This window comes from Capricornis sumatraensis, chromosome 1 (genome assembly GCF_032405125.1).
Source record: "Capricornis sumatraensis isolate serow.1 chromosome 1, serow.2, whole genome shotgun sequence".
Taxonomy (NCBI): Eukaryota; Metazoa; Chordata; class Mammalia; order Artiodactyla; family Bovidae; genus Capricornis; species Capricornis sumatraensis.
The window spans coordinates 4058817-4075490 of record NC_091069.1 but is presented as its reverse complement, the minus strand read 5'-3'; the positions used below and the strand labels follow the sequence as shown (position 1 = coordinate 4075490).

Sequence of the window (16674 nt, the reverse complement as noted above, 5' to 3'; positions counted from 1 at the left end):
GCACCCAGGTATGTGCCTCACCCTCCTCGCCCTGGGCCAGGTCCTGGTAGGCCTGCCTCCATAGGGAGGCAACAGAAAACCACTGCAGCCAGCTTGACCGTCATTCCCCCCTGCAGGTGGGGGGGTGGGCCTTGGCTGGCTATGACAGGTGTCCAACCATGGCCCCCGCGGCAACCCCCAACCCCACTCCCTGCCTGGCTTGGGTTAGGGTTAGCTTCAGCAGAACCAGAACGGGGATAAAGTTGAGTGGAAGGAGGCCCCACCCAGCATGGCCATGGGTCAGGCCTGACCCCAGGGGCACTGCACTGTCCTGCTGGTAAACACGGGCTCTGGCTCCCAGGGCTGGCCCAGGACGGTGCTGCCAAGAGGGTCCCATGATGTCTGCAGGGCCGCTACCCTGGCTGGCGCGGCCCCTTTACAGTGGCAACAGGGCTGCGTTTAGCTCCCAGCCCAGGACAGCAGCAGCTCCCCCGCCTCCTGTCCCCTGCCCTCCCCAGCTCGGGGATTCAGCCCTCCTGCCGTGTTGTGGAGGCCACCTGATAGTCTGCTGACCTCGCATCCCCGATGCCATCTCCTCACCACAGACTTCCTCATTGCCATCCTGCTGTGCTCAGGATGCTGAGGGGAGCCCAGCAGAAAGCAAGCCTCCTCCCTACCTGGGACCTGGTAGCTCGCCTGGAATGCATCCTTCCCTTCCTTGGCGCCCCGCCACCCACATTCTGGCCTCTTCCACTTGCAGCATCTTGCTGGGGCCTTGTCTCTGTGCAGCCGAGCCTGGGCTCCACGTGTGCCGGGGCCTCACGGTGCAGGGACAGCGGCTGTGGCACCTTTGAAGATGCTGGTGGTGAGACCTCAGGAAACTCAGGACCTAGGGTGTCTCAGGTACAAGTGTGCTGTGAGACCCGGGGCCTCAGCTTCCCCCGGAAGTTAAGGGGAGTTGACCTTCTGAGGTGCCTTCCAGCGCTAACATTCCATAAACCTGCGACCCCGGGCACTGGGCATGTGCTCAAAGTGCCAGGCCTGCCCTGGGGACTGGCAAACCCGAGCTCAGGGCTCCTGCTCCAAGCCCAGAGCCGGTAACTGCACCTCCTCAGACAAGTCGAGAGGGTCCCAGTGCCGACCTCCCCCTGCTTAGCTGGAAAACAATCCCTAGACTTTCCTACCAACTGTAGAGTGGCAGATGTTTTAAAGCAGTTGGGTCCCAGCTGATGAAATAGATTTTACATGCTGTGACCCATGGGAGGCCATGTGTATGTGTGTGATAGATACCCACAATCTGGAGAAACTTGAGGCCATACTGTGTCCCAGAGTGAGTGAGTGAGTGAGTGAGTGAGTGAGTGAGTGAGAGTGTGTGTGTGTGTGTGTGTGTGTGTGTGTGTGGTAGACACCCACAGTCTTCTGGAGAAACTGACGCCTGGACTGTGTCCCAGAGTGTGTGTGTGTGTGTGAGATAAACACCCACAATCTGGAGAAACTAAGGGTTGGACTGTGTCCCGGAGTGTGTGTGTATGTGTGTGTGTGTGATAGACACCCACAATCTGGAGAAACTGAGGCCTGGAGAAACTCTTGTCTACAGTTAAGGGAAGGAAGTCTTGTTTGCAGCAAAGACCGTGTCCCTGGAGGGTAATGGGGCTCAGGTCGGGTTTGAGTCAAGCCTGGTTGTGTCGTTGACAGCTGGCCAGGTTCTTGGGCCAGGTGCACAGCCTCCCAGGGCCTCGCCTCCCTCTCTGCAACATGGGGATGAAGACTGTGTCCGCTCCCAGGGCTGTGGGAAGCTGCTCAGCGCCCTGGGACCTCAGGACTCTCCTCTTCCTCCGCACAGCTTCCTCCGTGCCCCGGTGAGCACGTAGAATGATGAATGAGGTGAAAGAGTCCCTGCGGAGCGTGGAGCAGAAGTACAAGATCTTCCAGCAGCAGCAATTCACCTTCATCGGGGCCCTGGAGCGCTGCAGGGAGAATGCCCACGACAAGATCCGGCCCATCTCCAGCATCGGACAGGTAGGCACTAGCGGGCAGGTGGGGCCAGGCCTCGACCCCTTGCTGGAAAAGTTGGGGAAACCGAGGCCCAGAGAGGGCCAGCGTGTGGGTGCAGGTCAGGTCTCAGATCCTAACTGTGGAACAAGCCAGGCACTCATTCCCTCAACAACTACGTGAGAAAGCAGCTGAAAGCAGAGGCTGGAGACACTGCCGGGCCAGGGTTTAAGTCCTGGCTTTGCCACATGCCACCTCTGTGACCTCCGGCTGGTTTCAACTAAAAAAGTACAAAGAGCAGCACGTACCTCCCAGGGCTGCTGGCAGATTTCATGAGATATCGGCAAGCCCACGCCCCCAGCATCTGGCAGCGCCCTTCATCCCAGGCCCTGGGGCTCAGAACAGGGATGTGTGGTGAACAGATAGATGTACATGGTCCGAGCCACTGGATTCCCCTGGGGTTGAGAAACTGTGACCCGCCAAGCACACATTGCTAAGTCACATTTGCAAATGATTTCATTTAACCGGAGTCTCCTCTTTGTGTGAGCTGCCGTCCAAGTTTGCCCTGCCAAACGTGGAGGCCTCAAGACTGAAGCAGCCTTCCAGGAAGCCAGGTGCCTGAGAAGTGCAGCTCTAGATGGGTCTCTCTCCCACTGAAGAGATGCCACCTGCTAGGGAGTGGGGACCAGGCTCAGAACTGCTTAGGAGAAGCACATGGGGCCACAGAGAACATCCCTGGCCTGGCAGTATCCTCAAGAAAAACAAAAACAAAAACTTTAATTTTTGTAAAAATTTCTCCCAGTTTAACTCGAAATTTTAAAAACCTGCAGAAAAATACCCATATAACCTTCACCCAGATACGCCAGTTTGTTTACTATTTAGCCACGTTTATGCACACCCTGCAGTAGTAGATATAATGAATGGTTTGCCTTGGAAACGAACAGAGATCATTGTGTCGTTTTTGAAATTGCATCCAAGTACTGAGAGTCCAAAATGCAGTACTTGGATGCAATCTCAAAAACGACACAATGATCTCTGTTCGTCTCCAAGGCAAACCATTCAATATCACAGTAATCCAAGTCTATGCCCCAACCAGTAACGCTGAAGAAGCTGAAGTTGAACGGTTCTATGAAGACCTACAAGACCTTTTAGAACTAACACCCAAAAAAGATGTCCTTTTCATGACAGGGGACTGGAATGCAAAAGTAGGAAGTCAAGAAACACCTGGAGTAACAGGCAAATTTGGCCTTGGAATGCGGAATGAAGCAGGGCAAAGACTAATAGAGTTTTGCCAAGAAAACGCACTGGTCATAGCAAACACCCTCTTCCAACAACACAAGAGAAGACTCTACACATAAACTTCACCAGATGGTCAACACCGAAATCAGATTGATTATATTCTTTGCAGCCAAAGGTGGAGAAGCTCTATACAGTCAGCAAAAACAAGACCAGGAGCTGACTGTGGCCCAGATCATGAGCTCTCCTTATTGCCAAATTCAGACTTAAATTGAAGAAAGTAGGGAAAACCACTAGACCATTCAAGTATGACCTAAATCAGATCCCTTATGATTATATAGTGGAAGAGAGAAATAGATTGAAGGGCCTAGATCTGATAGAGAGAGTGCCTGATGAACTATGGACTGAGGTTCATGACATTGTGCAGGAGACAGGGATCAAGACCATCCCCATGGAAAAGAAATGCAAAAAAGCAAAGTGGTTGTCTGGGGAGGCCTTACAAATAGCTGTGAAAAGAAGAGAGGCAAAGAAACAAAGGAGAAAAGGAAAGATATAAGCATCTGAATGCAGAGTTCCAAAAGAACAGAAAGAAGAGATAAGAAAGCCTTCCTCAGCGATCAATGCAAAGAAATAGAGGAAAACAACAGAATTAGAGATACCAAGGGAACATTTCATGCAAAGATGGGCTTGATAAAGGACAGAAATGGTCTGGACCTAACAGAAGCAGAAGATATTAAGAAGAGGTGGCAAGAATACACAGAAGAACTGTACAAAAAAGATCTTCACGACCCAGATAATCACGATGGTGTGATCACTTATCTAGAGCCAGACACCCTGGAATATGAAGTCAAGTGGGCCTTAGAAAGCATCACTATGAACAAAGCTAGTGGAGGTGACAGAATACCAGTGGAGCTGTTTCAAATTCTGAAAGATGATGCTGTGAAAGTGCTGCACTCAATATGCCAGCAAATTTGGAAAACTCAGCAGTGGCCACAGGACTGGAAAAGGTCCGTTTTCATTCCAATCCCAAAGAAAGGCAATGCCAAAGAATGCTCAAACTACCACACAATTGCACTCATCTCACATGCTAGTAAAGTAATACTCAAAATTCTCCAAGCCAGGCTTCAGCAATACGTGAACTGTGAACTTCCAGATGTTCAAGCTGGTTTTAGAAAAGGCAGAGGAACCAGAGATCAAATTGCAAACATCCACTGGATCATGGAAAAAGCAAGAGAGTTCCAGAAAAACATCTACTTCTGCTTTATTGACTATGCCAAAACCTTTGACTGTGTGGATCACAATAAACTGTGGACAATTCTGAAAGAGATGGGAATACCAGACCACCTGACCTGCCTCTTGAGAAATGTGTATGCAGGTCAGGATGCAACAGTTAGAACTGGACATGGAACAACAGACTGGTTTCAGATAGGAAAAGGAGTACGACAAGGCTGTATATTGTCACCCTGCTTATTTAACTCATACGCAGAGTACATCATGAGAAACGCTGGGCTGGAAGAAGCACAAGCTGGAATCAAGATTGCTGGGAGAAATATCAATAACCTCAGATATGCAGATGACATCACCCTTATGGCAGAAAGTGAAGAGGAACTAAAAAGCCTCTTGATGAAAGTGAAAGTAGAGAGTGAAAAAGTTGGCTTAAAGCTCAACATTCAGAAAACGAAGATCATGGCATTTGGTCCCATCACTTCATGGCAAATAGATGGGGAAACAGTGGCTGACTTTGTTTTGGGGGCCTCCAAAATTATTGCAGATGGTGACTGCAGCCATGAAATTAAAAGATGATTACTCCTTGGAAGAAAAGTTATGACCAACCTAGATAGCATATTCAAAAGCAGAGACACTACTTTGCCGACTAAGGTCCGTCTAGTCAAAGGCTATGCTTTTTCCAGTGGTCATATATGGATGTGAGAGTTGGACTGTGAACAAGGCTGAGCGCTGAAGAATTGACGCTTTTGAACTGTGGTGTTGGAGAAGACTCTTGAGAGTCCCTTGGACTGCAAGGAGATCCAACCAGTCCATTCCAAAGGAGATCAGCCCCGGGATTTCTTTGGAAGGAATGATGCTAAAGCCGAAACTCCAGTACTTTGGCCACCTCATGCGAAGAGTTGACTCATTGGAAAAGACTGATGCTGGGAGGGACTGGAGGCAGGAGAAGGGGAGGACAGAGGATGAGATGGCTGGATGGCATCACGGACTCGATGGACGTGAGTCTGCGTGAACTCCGGGAGTTAGTGACAGACAGGGAGGCCTGGCGTGCTGCGATTCATGGGGTCGCAAAGAGTCGGACACGACTGAGCAACTGAACTGAACTGATGCATGCCCTCCTCCCTCTGAACTGTTTGAAAGTAAACTGGCTGCATCCTCGTCAGCCCGTCCCTCAAAGGCTCAGCCTTCCACGGGCATGGACAGGTGTTTAGTATCAGGAAGGAGCACCTGAGATGCCCCGCCTCTGCTCAGAATCGCCATCAGGGCTTTGTGACCCCAGTGTGCTCCTTCTTGCCTTTAGGTTCAAGAATGCTTTTGGTGAATAACGGCCCCACCTGTGTTGACTCTCAACCCTGCCCCTGCCCTTCCTGGCCCAGGGTATCGGAAGGTGACCGCCTGCCCTGCACCCTGCATGCAGTGTCCCCAGGTAGCCCAGTAACACCGCTCTGTTGTAGTTACGCCACAGTGCAGGCTCGTCCCTTCCCTGGATACTGGGGCGGCAGGTGTGCGTGGTGTGTAGGCAGAGACTGTGGGTGTCAAAAGCCTCTTCCCCTACACAAAGCTGTTGTCCTTGGGAAGGACCACTTGAGATCATTGGGGAAAGATCCCCTAGTGACAAGAAGGCAGCTGGGAGCGGCAGGAAAACCTAGGTTTAGACTTACAATTTTCTGGGAACTGGAGGAGGTGGGAAACACCCCCTTCCAGCAGATCACTGAGGGTAGGACCACATGGAATGCGTCAGTTAATCCTGCCCAGACTGGAGTCCCCTCCTCCTGTGCCCACGTGGATCTCAGACCCAGACTGACTGGGTGTCCAGATGTGGGATGTCCTGAGCTGGAAAGGCCCCCAGGGTCTCCAGGGAAATGAGTTGAAATTAGATCAGCTGCATCACTGTCCTTAGCCTCTTTTGTGGCTTAAGAAAAACCAGTTCAGTTCAGTCACTCAGTCGTGTCCAACTCTTTGAGACCCCATGGACTGCAGCACGCCAGGCCTCCCTGTCCATCACCAACTCCCAGAGCCTGCTCAAACTCATGTCCATCGAGTTGGTGATGAAAAACTTCCCTCCCACTAAAACACATTCACATGGGAGCTTTAGTTGTAGTATTTTTTATATTGATTTTTACTTGGCTCCATTTATTTACGTGGGTCTTAGTTGCAGCATGTGAACTTAGTTGCAGCATGTGGGTCTAGGTCCCTGACCAGGGATGGAACCCGGGCCTTCTGCACTGGGAGCAGGGTCTTAGCCACTGGACCACCAGGGAAGTCCCTGTTTTTAGTAATCAAGTTCTCCATTCTCCTGGAGTTGACTTTGTCTGTGGCATGAGGTGGAGGCTACATTTCTTTCCTCATACGGGCCACTGTTTTCCCAGCTCTACTTACTGACTTGTCCCTCCTTTCTCTGCCCCTGGAAACGTAGGACAACAAGACTGCAACAGATTCTAGTTTGCTCCGTGGACTGAGTGGCCCAGCCCAGCAATTCTCAAAGTGGGTGGGACCTCAGCATCAGGAGTCAGGGACCAGCCCCCTGTACTTCAGGTGTTGGCTCAGCTGCCTGGGTCTGGTGAGAGGTCTGGGCTCAGAGCCCTGGAGCTAGGGTGACTCAGCTTCACCACTGCAGTGGTACCTGAGCAGGTATTTCACCTCTCTGAGCCTTGTATTCATCTGTAAAATGAGGACTGAAAAAGGGGACCCGGAAGGTGGCATTCGAGCGAGGGCTGAGCGAGACGGGGCCCGCGGAGCCTTCTGCATGGGGCCCGGGACACTTCACGACATTCGCAGTCTATAGGCCTGTAGACCCGACGGCCCCGCCCATCACGGGCCTGTCCCCCGTGACCCGGGAGGGCGGGAGGACCAGGGCGGGTGCTCGGGGGCCCTGGGCACTCACGGCCCGCGGGCCCGTGCAGGTGCAGAGCTACATGGAGCACCACTGCAGCAACTCCACAGACCGGCGCGTCCTGCTCATGTTCCTGGACATCTGCTCGGAGCTCAGCAAGCTCTGCCAGCACTTCGAGGCCCTGCACGCTGGCACCCCCGTCACCAACAACCTCCTCGAGAAATGCAAGACCCTCGTGAGCCAAAGCAATGACCTGAGCAGCCTGCAAGCCAAGTAAGACCCTCCTGGTCCCGTCAGGGGTCTCCGCACGTGCATGTGGGAGGGGCCGAGGCGGGGACGGGAAAGGACCAGACCTGGACGAAGTGAGTTCTGGGGCTACTGTCCAGAGGCCCCCAGCTGGAAAACCCTAGGCCCCTTGGTTCACCCGAGTGACTCTGACCTGACAGATCACTTACTAAAAATGAGGGGCTCTGAGGCCGAGACCTAGCAGAATGCAAACCCTCTGGCTGGAGGCAGCGCCGGGCCAGAAGCAGGGCTCACAGAGCAGTTGTTCCCAGGAGCCCACAAAGAAGTGGGACATCAAGAGCCTGATCCCACGGGCGTTAGCTACTGGGTTCCCTCATTCTGAGTCCTGGGGGATCGATCCACAGCATGGAGTACCAGATTCTGGAGCAAGCTGTTTAGGTATAAGGGCGAGCAGAGTCTAAGGGTGAGCAGAGTCAAAGGGTACACGGCGCGCCTGGGGTGATGACAGCAGGTTTCCTCGGCCCCTGTCCAGCTCTCTGCCAACCACAGGCCAAGGGATCTCCGCTCCCACCCTTCACACCGGGACCCCTGGGGGCTCTGGGGCCCCAAACCTGCTGAGCCACCACCATGCCTGGCGTGGAGAGCTTGGCCTGGCAGGTGCACAGCTCTAAAACCTCCCCAAGGGTCGTGCAGCGGGGGCAGCCTCAGGAAAAAACCCTGCCCGGCACACCAGTCCCCGGAGCAGGGCTCACTTAGCCCTTCCCGCCGCCCTGCAGATACCCCCACGACGTGGTGAACCACCTGAACTGTGACGAGGCCCGGAACCACTACGGAGGTGTGGTCAGTCTCATCCCCATCATCCTAGACCTGATGAAAGAGTGGGTCGCCCACTCGGAAAAGCTGCCCCGCAAAGCGCTGCAGCAAGTGAGTGAGCCCCAGGCAGCCATGTGGGCCATCGCGCACATTCCCCAGCCCTCAGACACCAAGCCCCAGCTTCGGAAACAAAATTGTGGGAAACTGATACAGAACGTCCCCAAACCTGGGGGGAAAGACCAAGGAAGTTCAAAACCACCCTGGAGACCACCTGGTGGGAAGCTGTAACTCGGAGCTGGGGGGGCCCGCCCGACCCCAGCCCTGCCCCACCCCATCGCACTCCCTCCCATCCCATCCTGTGGGGCACCCTGTAACTAAGCCTGGTTTCCACCAGCTGATCCATCTGTACTGGTGCTCACCATCCTCGCCACTTACTAATCCCCCGGGGCTGCCCCACCGACAGCCTACAAACTCTTTCCCTCTAGCGCTTTAACCTCTAACTTTCCTTCGCCTCCGAGTGTCAGGCCCTGTGCCCAGGAGGAGCACCCCCATTTACATTGCCGCTGGTGGGTTCAGGGGAGGAGGGTGGGCCCCCGGAAGGGCTGCTGATCCTCCCACCCAGGCCCAGCTGCACAGCCGGAGGAGACCGCGCGGCTCCCTTCTGGCCGTGGGACAGCTGCTCCGGCCTGAGGATGCTCGATGGGGTCAGGTCTCTGGACCAAAGGGCAACAAGCCGCCCAGCCTCTCCTTTCGAGAGAGAGACGGAGAGAAGCCGGCAGAACTGCCAGTGTGGCTCCTGCAGGACGGTCGCCTGGTCCTCACGACCTAACTGCAGCCCAGACGCTGGGACTGTGGCGCTGGTGCTGAGCCTGCCAGAGGTGCTCACTGTTGGTTTTTCCCTTCACAGGGGGCGACTTAGCTTCTGTATTCTTGCTTCCTCGGGGGCGACAGTCAAGAATAAAAACGTGTTCTGGCACCTCTCTGCCTGGCCGGCTTTCCTGGCACTCACCCCTTAGAGAAAGTGACACTCACTCCTAGACACCAGAGGATGCTGGGCAGGAGCCCCACAAGCGGAACTGCTAGCAAAGCTGCCCGTGTGCAGGGGACACACCTGCCCCACGTGGGGTCTGCTCCCTAGAGGCTCAGGCCAGAGGCCCACAGCAGGCCAGCCCAGTAACTCTTTGCAGAGTTAGAGGCCTACTCAGACAAGAACATCTAAATTTTCCAGACAACACTTAAAAGTGCCACCTCAAAGTCTCGTCCCAAAGTAGCTGCTTCCTCCATTCTAATGGGCAGAGCATACCGATTTCCAGGGCAGCTGGGCAGAGGTGAGCCATGGAAACCCGCACTATACACAGGGCTCTTCACCTCTGCTCCTTCCCTGGTCAGGCCAGGGTGCAGCCAACAACCTCTTAAAGGCAGTTTAGACCACCTTCCTCCAAATGCCTGATAGGGAGGGCAGGCTGTGGATGCGGGCGGCCCCTTCTCCTTGGCACACTCGCATGACACATTCAGCAAGGCTTGACAACTTCAGTGTCGTTTGGGCTCAACTGTAAGGACTGTATGCAACCCCGTGTGCCAGCCAACCCCTAGGCAGGCAGGCACATACCAAGGCCAGTATGCTAGAGATGACTGCAGTCACCCCTCCTACACCACCACCACACACTCTGGGGAGAGGGCACAAATCTGAGACAGACACAGGTAGAATTTGCAGCTCTGCCAGAACAAAAGGTCTTTCTTGCAGGGACTAAAGTCTGATTCCACCTGTCAGCATCCTTCCAGCACCTGGGGTAAATAACCAAGCAGTCCAGACCCGGAGCCAGTTCCCACTCAGCCTAGAAACCCCTCAGAGGCCGACATGAGCCACTTCATGTCAACACAGCAGAGTAGTGCAAAACAATAAATTTTTATTTGTTCACAGTTAAACACAAGCAACTGCCTTGACATTTTTGAACATTCTGAGAAGGACGGCAAACCCTTTTGATTCAGATTCCCATTCACTACGATTGTACCATTTTTCTCTTGCAGTTCACGTGTTGGCATCTGATGTGGACTGTTTGACATGCTCTTAAGATCGAGATGGGAAGGTGGAAACCTTTTGACAAAAGATGACTTTCTTAAATTTAGCTAAAAGCAGTCAGCCAAAAAAAAAAAATCTGTTTTTCACTGATGGGACCCCCTTTAAACTGCAAGGTAGCCACGTGTGGTTGATCCATGATTGAGTTACAAAACTAGATTATGTCTTAGCAAAATCTGTTCCTCCGTAATATATTTATGGTCCACAGAAGTCTTCTGAGAAGTGACCACTGATTTTTCCTAGTGCAAAATGCCTGGCTGCCTCTTCGATAAGCCAAAGTCTGTGCTGCCGAGAACAGCGCCGTACCCTCCTGTACAAACACTGTATGGAGGTGGGGAAATGGGGAGGACTTGGTCTGGGAAGGTGGGGTAGGGTTTCCTCTAAAAGATCTATTCCAAGTTCAACTAGTCTACTTATCCCCGAGGATGGACAGTTTGGTGGCACTAGGATGGGAAGGGAAAGAGAAAGCTCCTCTGCCTTCATGAACTCGTTTCAAGGCCAAAAGCCATCGCGGGCACAGACGCTCAACTATCCCCCGCAGGCTCCCCTCGCAGCTGCTACAGCCATTCATTCTCCTCTCAGGTCGGCGCATATGGACTGCAAGACAGCATGGAGAAGACGGAAAGGCGCCCCCCCTCCCCCCCACACACACACCTCTGGGGAACGTCAGTCACAGACGGGGAAACAAGCCATGTGGGGGCGGGGGTCAAGCAGCAGCTCAGGGACCAGGCTAGAGAACAGCTTAAGCAAGTGCCACCAAGTCCTCTGCTGCCACGTGGGGGAGGGGGGTGGGTGGGGGCACATGTCAGAGAACTCTGGAAGTAAACAGAAACACACACACCTTCCCACGCTCACTGCTGGTCAGTTTTAAAGCACGTACCTCCAACAGGGCAATTTCCCATAGTGAGACGTGCTGATTCGGGTCATTTCACATGAGACACACACTTCTGGGTGGGCTCCCAGGGGCCACTCTGAGGACAGGGCTGGCCTCTCGGAGAATATCTGCACAGGGCAGGCCACGGCCCACAGCAGCCCCGGACTGTTTTCAAATCCCTCCTTAGACCCATCCACACTTTCTACCGCGTCTTATTGCTTTTGGTCAGAAACCCGCATCTTCGTGCAGCATTTCTTTTCACTTGTTCTTCAGTTCTTTCTTTCCGGCCTCAAGCAGCATATGCTAGTATTTGGTGAGGATTCACACTGGCCAGTCATGGCACTCCTGTCATTTCTCTACACAGAAACACTCAGTTTTAATTAACTGTGAGTGTGAACCTCTGTGGTCTGCAGACACCCTCTCTCATCCTCACGATCATTTATCCTCTTCTGCGAAACTACTAAGAGTTTTATCTTTCTCAACCAAAACACTGGAAACTACACGCCACGTGCTGTCTTAAATAGGGATGGCCCAACTCTGGACTTCTGTTCTCCCCTGTCCTGGTTTTGCCCTGCGGGGGTGCAGACCTCTGCAGCTGTCAGTGGCTTCTGGGACCTCTTTTAACAGTTTTATCTTTCAAGAATAAGAGTTTGGACTATCTCCCTCGAAATACAGTACACATATTCTGGCTCACAAAGTAGCTTATCTGTCATTTCTCTCCACTCACAGAGCCTAGGAAGAACCTTCAGCAGCAGCAGCGTATTCCCAAAGGTTAGGCAGTTTTCGCTCCTGCAAAACTGCTGACAAACCTAGGGAGGTCACATCTACCTACCCGCCTCATGTGGAGAGTCCCTGCGCTCATCTCCAAGGAAACCTCTGTCCCAAGAAATGATCTCCATCTCCTAACCTGGGATTTCAGTTACTTTTCTGGTATTTCTTCCAACTCCACAGTTAACATCTCACAGACTTATAGCAGAATCTTGCGACAAGGGTTTTTTTTTTTTAATTCATGAAAGTTCTGTCTGATAGAGAGCCATGTGCTTCTATACCGGGGATAGGTTCAGGAGCTCGTTTTCTCGATAGAGACCATGCTATCACCTTCTTCCCTCTCCCCACTCCCCCCGCCCCAAACACCCACACATCCCCCCCTCCCGTGATTCTGTAGTGCTCCTTTTTAAATCATTTCATGCTCCCAAGAAGCAGACCCCAGTCATCCCAGGGTCTGTGCTGACCCTGGTTAGTGTCAGGTGGACATCAGGTTACGGACACTGGCCAAACAACTCAGGCAGGTAGGCCTGTTCCGGGTGACTCCGGTGGAGGTTAACCCTAACGCCTGTGAACACCACACTGCTCGGGACAGGCTCAACCTGGCAGCGTCAGTTCCCCGGCCTTTGCCCTGGCGGTCCCTGGACCTAAATTCTCTCTTGGGAGTGCCACTACCACTGTCCCCTTTCCATCCTTACAAACACACACTCACTGGCAGCCTAATCGACCAACCCGCTGACTCTCAGCAGGTCTATGATTTTGAAAATCAAACTTTATTGTCATCTCAAGTCCTTCGGAAGATGAAAGCCTACATTTTCAGGCTGGGTAACTTCCTCATGATCCCAGGCCTCCGTCCCCAACCTTGGCTGCATACAACCCACGGCCTCCAAGAGCCCAGAGGAAGTCAAGTACAGCTGCTCAGGGTCAGCCGTTCTTGGAAAGTTGAGCACACGGACGCCCCGGCTGGAGGTGTGCACCAAGGGCCCTCCTGTCTGGGTCCCAGTCCACTGCACCACACAGCCTCCTCCTTCCCTGTATTTTTATAATCTGCCCATTAAAAAAAATTTTTTTTTCTTTTCTTTACACTAGCCTCCCTGCTTTTGCCAGTGAGGATAAAGGCTGTAAGTGCCTGGTATCTTTGTTCTGTGGCAGGGATCTCCTGGGCCTGGGGAGAGGACGAACATTTAGAACCACGTTTAGCAGTTAATCCTGTAACATTTTTTCCTTTCCTGAATTTGTTCATGCCTTTCTCTCCTAAATAAAGTGGGACTAGGAAACCAGCATGCGTGCATTCCTAAGCTCTCCTCTGCAAACAGCTGAGTTAGGTGTGCAGCGCTGCTAGCACTCCAGTCGGCATCCTGCAGCAGCCACGGAGCCGGCTGCGCCAGGCTGCGCGCGCTTGGGCACCCCTCCCTCAGCCTGGGGTCGGCCAGTCAGTCGCATCCGAACACTCCGTCCCAAGGAGGGCTGCTGCCTGCACAGCCACAGGGACAAGGAGACTGACTCTCCAGCTCCCTTTGGTTAGGATGCTAAGAACTCTCTCCACACTAAAAAAAAGAGACCATCACCCTCACGTGCGAGAAGCGTCCACACGCACTGAAGTTCCATACCATTACAGCGCGCTGGTTTCCCTCTTCATGGATGAACCCTTCTACACTTTGAACTGAAAGAAGAGAGAGACGCCAAGGTCGCTGGCTCTTTACTACCAGCCTCTCCCTGCCCAGGCCTCAGCTGGAAACCCAGGCAACAATCCTTATTAGGCTTCTAGCGTTTATTTCAGGAGCAATTGCTGGGTTCGGCTTCTCTGTCAGCCCCCGTATTCTGACTGCTATCACCTCTCTCGAGCGCATGCACCCAGGCCCTGTGGGTCCAGGACATCAGCCTTTGTCAACCCTCTCCAGGACTCTGTCTTAATGCTCTGCCATAACCAACTCACGCCGGGGGTGGGGGAGCAGCACCCAGCTCCCTGCAGGGTCAGCCCCTGAAGGCAGGAACTGGAGTGAAAAGCTGACACCTGTAGAATCTCCTACAGTGAGGCAACTCTCACAGCCTGAGGAATGACGGTCAGAAACTCGGGAGCTCTTTGGACCTTCAGAGGCTTCCTGCGGCAGGAGGCCAGCAGCACTCCGCCTGCAGGGGGTGTCCACACGCACAGCACCTTCCCGCTCAGGGCGCTGCTTAAGTCACTGGCCTCTCTCACGCAGGGCCCAGGCCTGACCGCCCCCACCCCAGCCTGCGCACAGAACAGTACCAGCTTTCAAGCAAACGCCCCGTCAACAAGAGGTAGTGGCCAGGGGCACAGAGCGTGCCCCACGGGGAGCGCAGTCTCCACAGGGCCAGCTCCAGACTGTTCCAGCAACAGACCTTTGTTCACACAGAACTTTCTAGGAAGCTTATCAGAACCGCCAAAAGAACTTGAGAGAATGAACCACTGTTTTTTGAGCTCTGCAGCTTTAGATGCTGGACTTTAAAACCAAAAGCAGTGACAACATCTCATAAAAGCTCTCATGTCAAGATGCTCAGCTTTGCACGCCACGTCCTCCTGGAAAGGGACAGGACTGGACTTACCTGCAACGCCACCAGTGACCTAGGCTCACAGGGAGCCTGCCCAGTGAACTGAACTTCAGGAAAGGTGTGGGTGGTGTGTCAGACTCCAGGGTTCAATTTGGCCTCATATTGCACAGGTTCAAAGGACGCAACCATTTGGGGGTGGGGCGGGAAAGGAAGGAAATAAAGCTAGTGAGGAACACACCCTGGCCCTCGGGCTAGTACACACTGCCAGGTAAATGGAAGAGAGGGTTTGGGGTGGCCGATGGGAAAGTGAAGAGGCACTGCAATGCCAGATCCGAAAACCGTTCTGCATTCAGTCAACTGTCAAAGGACCCCCATCCCATTTCCCCTGCGGGAGCTCGCCCCTCAAGCCCTGGAAACAGGAAAGCTCTGAATCGGGCACTCACACCTCCTGTCTAGGCCAGCGACACACGAGTTAACACTGACGGCCAGCATCCCTAGCTGTGCTCAAGCTGGGCCTCGTTGTAGTCCATGATGCAGAGCTGGCCCACGCTGTCCGGCTTTGGGGCAGGCGGCAGCGGGCCATCGAGGGCCGGGGGGGGCCTGGCTTCCACACCCGAGTCTTTGCCCAGCTCTGTCTTTAGGGTCTCGGAAAGGCTGCCGACAGTCAGGCCGTCCTCGTCGCACTGGCTCTCGCTCTTGTTACGAAACAGCTCTCGCGCCTTCATGCCCAGGAAGCTCTCTGAACTGGGAAGCGAGCCCACCGTCGTGGGAGTGCCGGAAGTGGGCTCACCCACCACCGTCTCCCATCGACTGCTGAACGGGCCCGCCCTGGGGTTGGGGGGCTTTTCCGGGGTGGAGAGCTCACTGCTGCTGCTGCCGCCACCTCTGCCACCGCCACTGCCCCGGGCACCGCCAGGCCTGGGGGGCTTGGTCTCACCATTATGGCCGGGGGCCTCTTCGTTGTGCCCTGTCACCGAATCCGAGCAGCTGTCCTGACAGTAGTCAAGCCTGTAAGAAATCCGAGGGGGAGGAAGGGGGTTGGTGGCTGTGGCGTCCAACCACTCCAACCCCACCGGGGAGGCGCGGGGTTACAGTGACATGCGCTCACGCCGATGGGGAACTCCACTGGCCTGCTGTGTCCTAGAACAGGGCACACACGCGCGAGAGCGCATGAACATCAGATGGCGATCTTAAATAGAAATGCTCCCTGGAACCATTACTGAGTGACTCGGGGCCCAGGAAAAGGAGCAGAGAGGACAGCTGGGCCCTCAGGGACGCAGCTCAGAGCTCGTCAGGCTGGAGCCTGCTCTGTCGGTCTGCGCAGCCTCCCAACAAGGCCACGGCTGCCGACTCGCAATCCCTACCTTTCTTCTGCTGCTTCAGCTGCTTCTGGTTTTTGTTCTTCAAGTTTTTTCAGGAGGCCATCCTTCTCCAACTTGCCGTATAAATCTAAGATCTTCAATTCAAACATCTGGGTGATCCTCTTTTGGGCCTCATACCTGCTCTCTGCAGCCTGTAGCTGTCCTCTGAAAGACAAGGACCCCGCCGCCAGAGTGTAGGAGGTTCTACCCGATAAACGCATCGCAGCAGGAGCCTCCCCGCCGCAGTTACCTTGCCTGGAGCTTGACATCCTCTAGGTACTTTTTCTGTTCTAAAAGAAGGTGGTCTTTCTGAGCCAGATGAGATTCCAGTTCCAAAATCCGCTTCTGACAGGTATCAAGCCTCTGATTCTGCTGGAGGACGTGGCTTCTGTTTTTTTCTAGCTCTTTCCGATATGCAGCCTTCATCATTTCTACTTCCTTAAAAAAGAAAAAAAAAAAAAAGGAACTGGAGTTAGTACTTTTAGAAAATGAACACGCCATACCTACTTTGAAAAATCTACATAACAAGCACTGAGAACATCGGTATACTGCGAGTGGAAACAGAAACTGGTACAACTTTCTGGAAAGTAAGCTGGCAGTGAGTATTAACCAACCAATCCTTCCCTAAAATCTAACCCTGTGGAGATTATCTGAAACAGAAATAGACATTTTGGCACAAAAATAACCATCACAGGATATTTAGAAGGAAAAAAACCAGAAACACTGTTAAGTCTAATGTTAAGGAAACAGTTAAGTA

At 53.4% G+C, this 16674-nt stretch overlaps 2 protein-coding genes across 2 annotated transcripts in view; one reads left to right on the top strand and one right to left on the bottom strand.

Annotated features, from left to right (window-relative positions):
- Nucleotides 1-1854: 1854 nt before the first annotated feature.
- SPACA9 (sperm acrosome associated 9) lies at nt 1855-8614 on the top strand. Its single transcript, XM_068987892.1, has 3 exons — nt 1855-1998; nt 7338-7540; nt 8290-8614. Exons 1-3 carry the CDS (start codon nt 1855-1857, stop codon nt 8612-8614), a joined length of 672 nt encoding a protein of 223 aa, XP_068843993.1.
- Nucleotides 8615-13977: 5363 nt separating this feature from the next.
- TSC1 (TSC complex subunit 1) overlaps nt 13978-16674 on the bottom strand; it is a 48119-nt gene continuing 45422 nt past the window's right edge. Inside the window, exons 21-23 of the mRNA XM_068965764.1 lie at nt 16168-16355; nt 15921-16082; nt 13978-15564 (exon numbers count right to left, since the gene is read on the bottom strand). Coding sequence (XP_068821865.1) covers nt 15051-15564; nt 15921-16082; nt 16168-16355 — 864 coding nt within the window. The 3' untranslated portion in view covers nt 13978-15050. The remainder of the gene's footprint in view (nt 15565-15920; nt 16083-16167; nt 16356-16674) is intronic.

What these genes read in the sequence shown, in the direction of transcription:
- SPACA9 (XM_068987892.1), top strand. Translation starts at nt 1,855, where the DNA reads ATGAATGAGGTGAAAGAGTCCCTGCGGAGCGTGGAGCAGAAGTACAAG. An exon ending in CCATCTCCAGCATCGGACAG is followed by an intron (nt 1,999 to 7,337) that starts GTAGGCACTAGC and finishes GGGCCCGTGCAG; the next exon opens with GTGCAGAGCTACATGGAGCA. An exon ending in CTGAGCAGCCTGCAAGCCAA is followed by an intron (nt 7,541 to 8,289) that starts GTAAGACCCTCC and finishes GCCGCCCTGCAG; the next exon opens with ATACCCCCACGACGTGGTGA.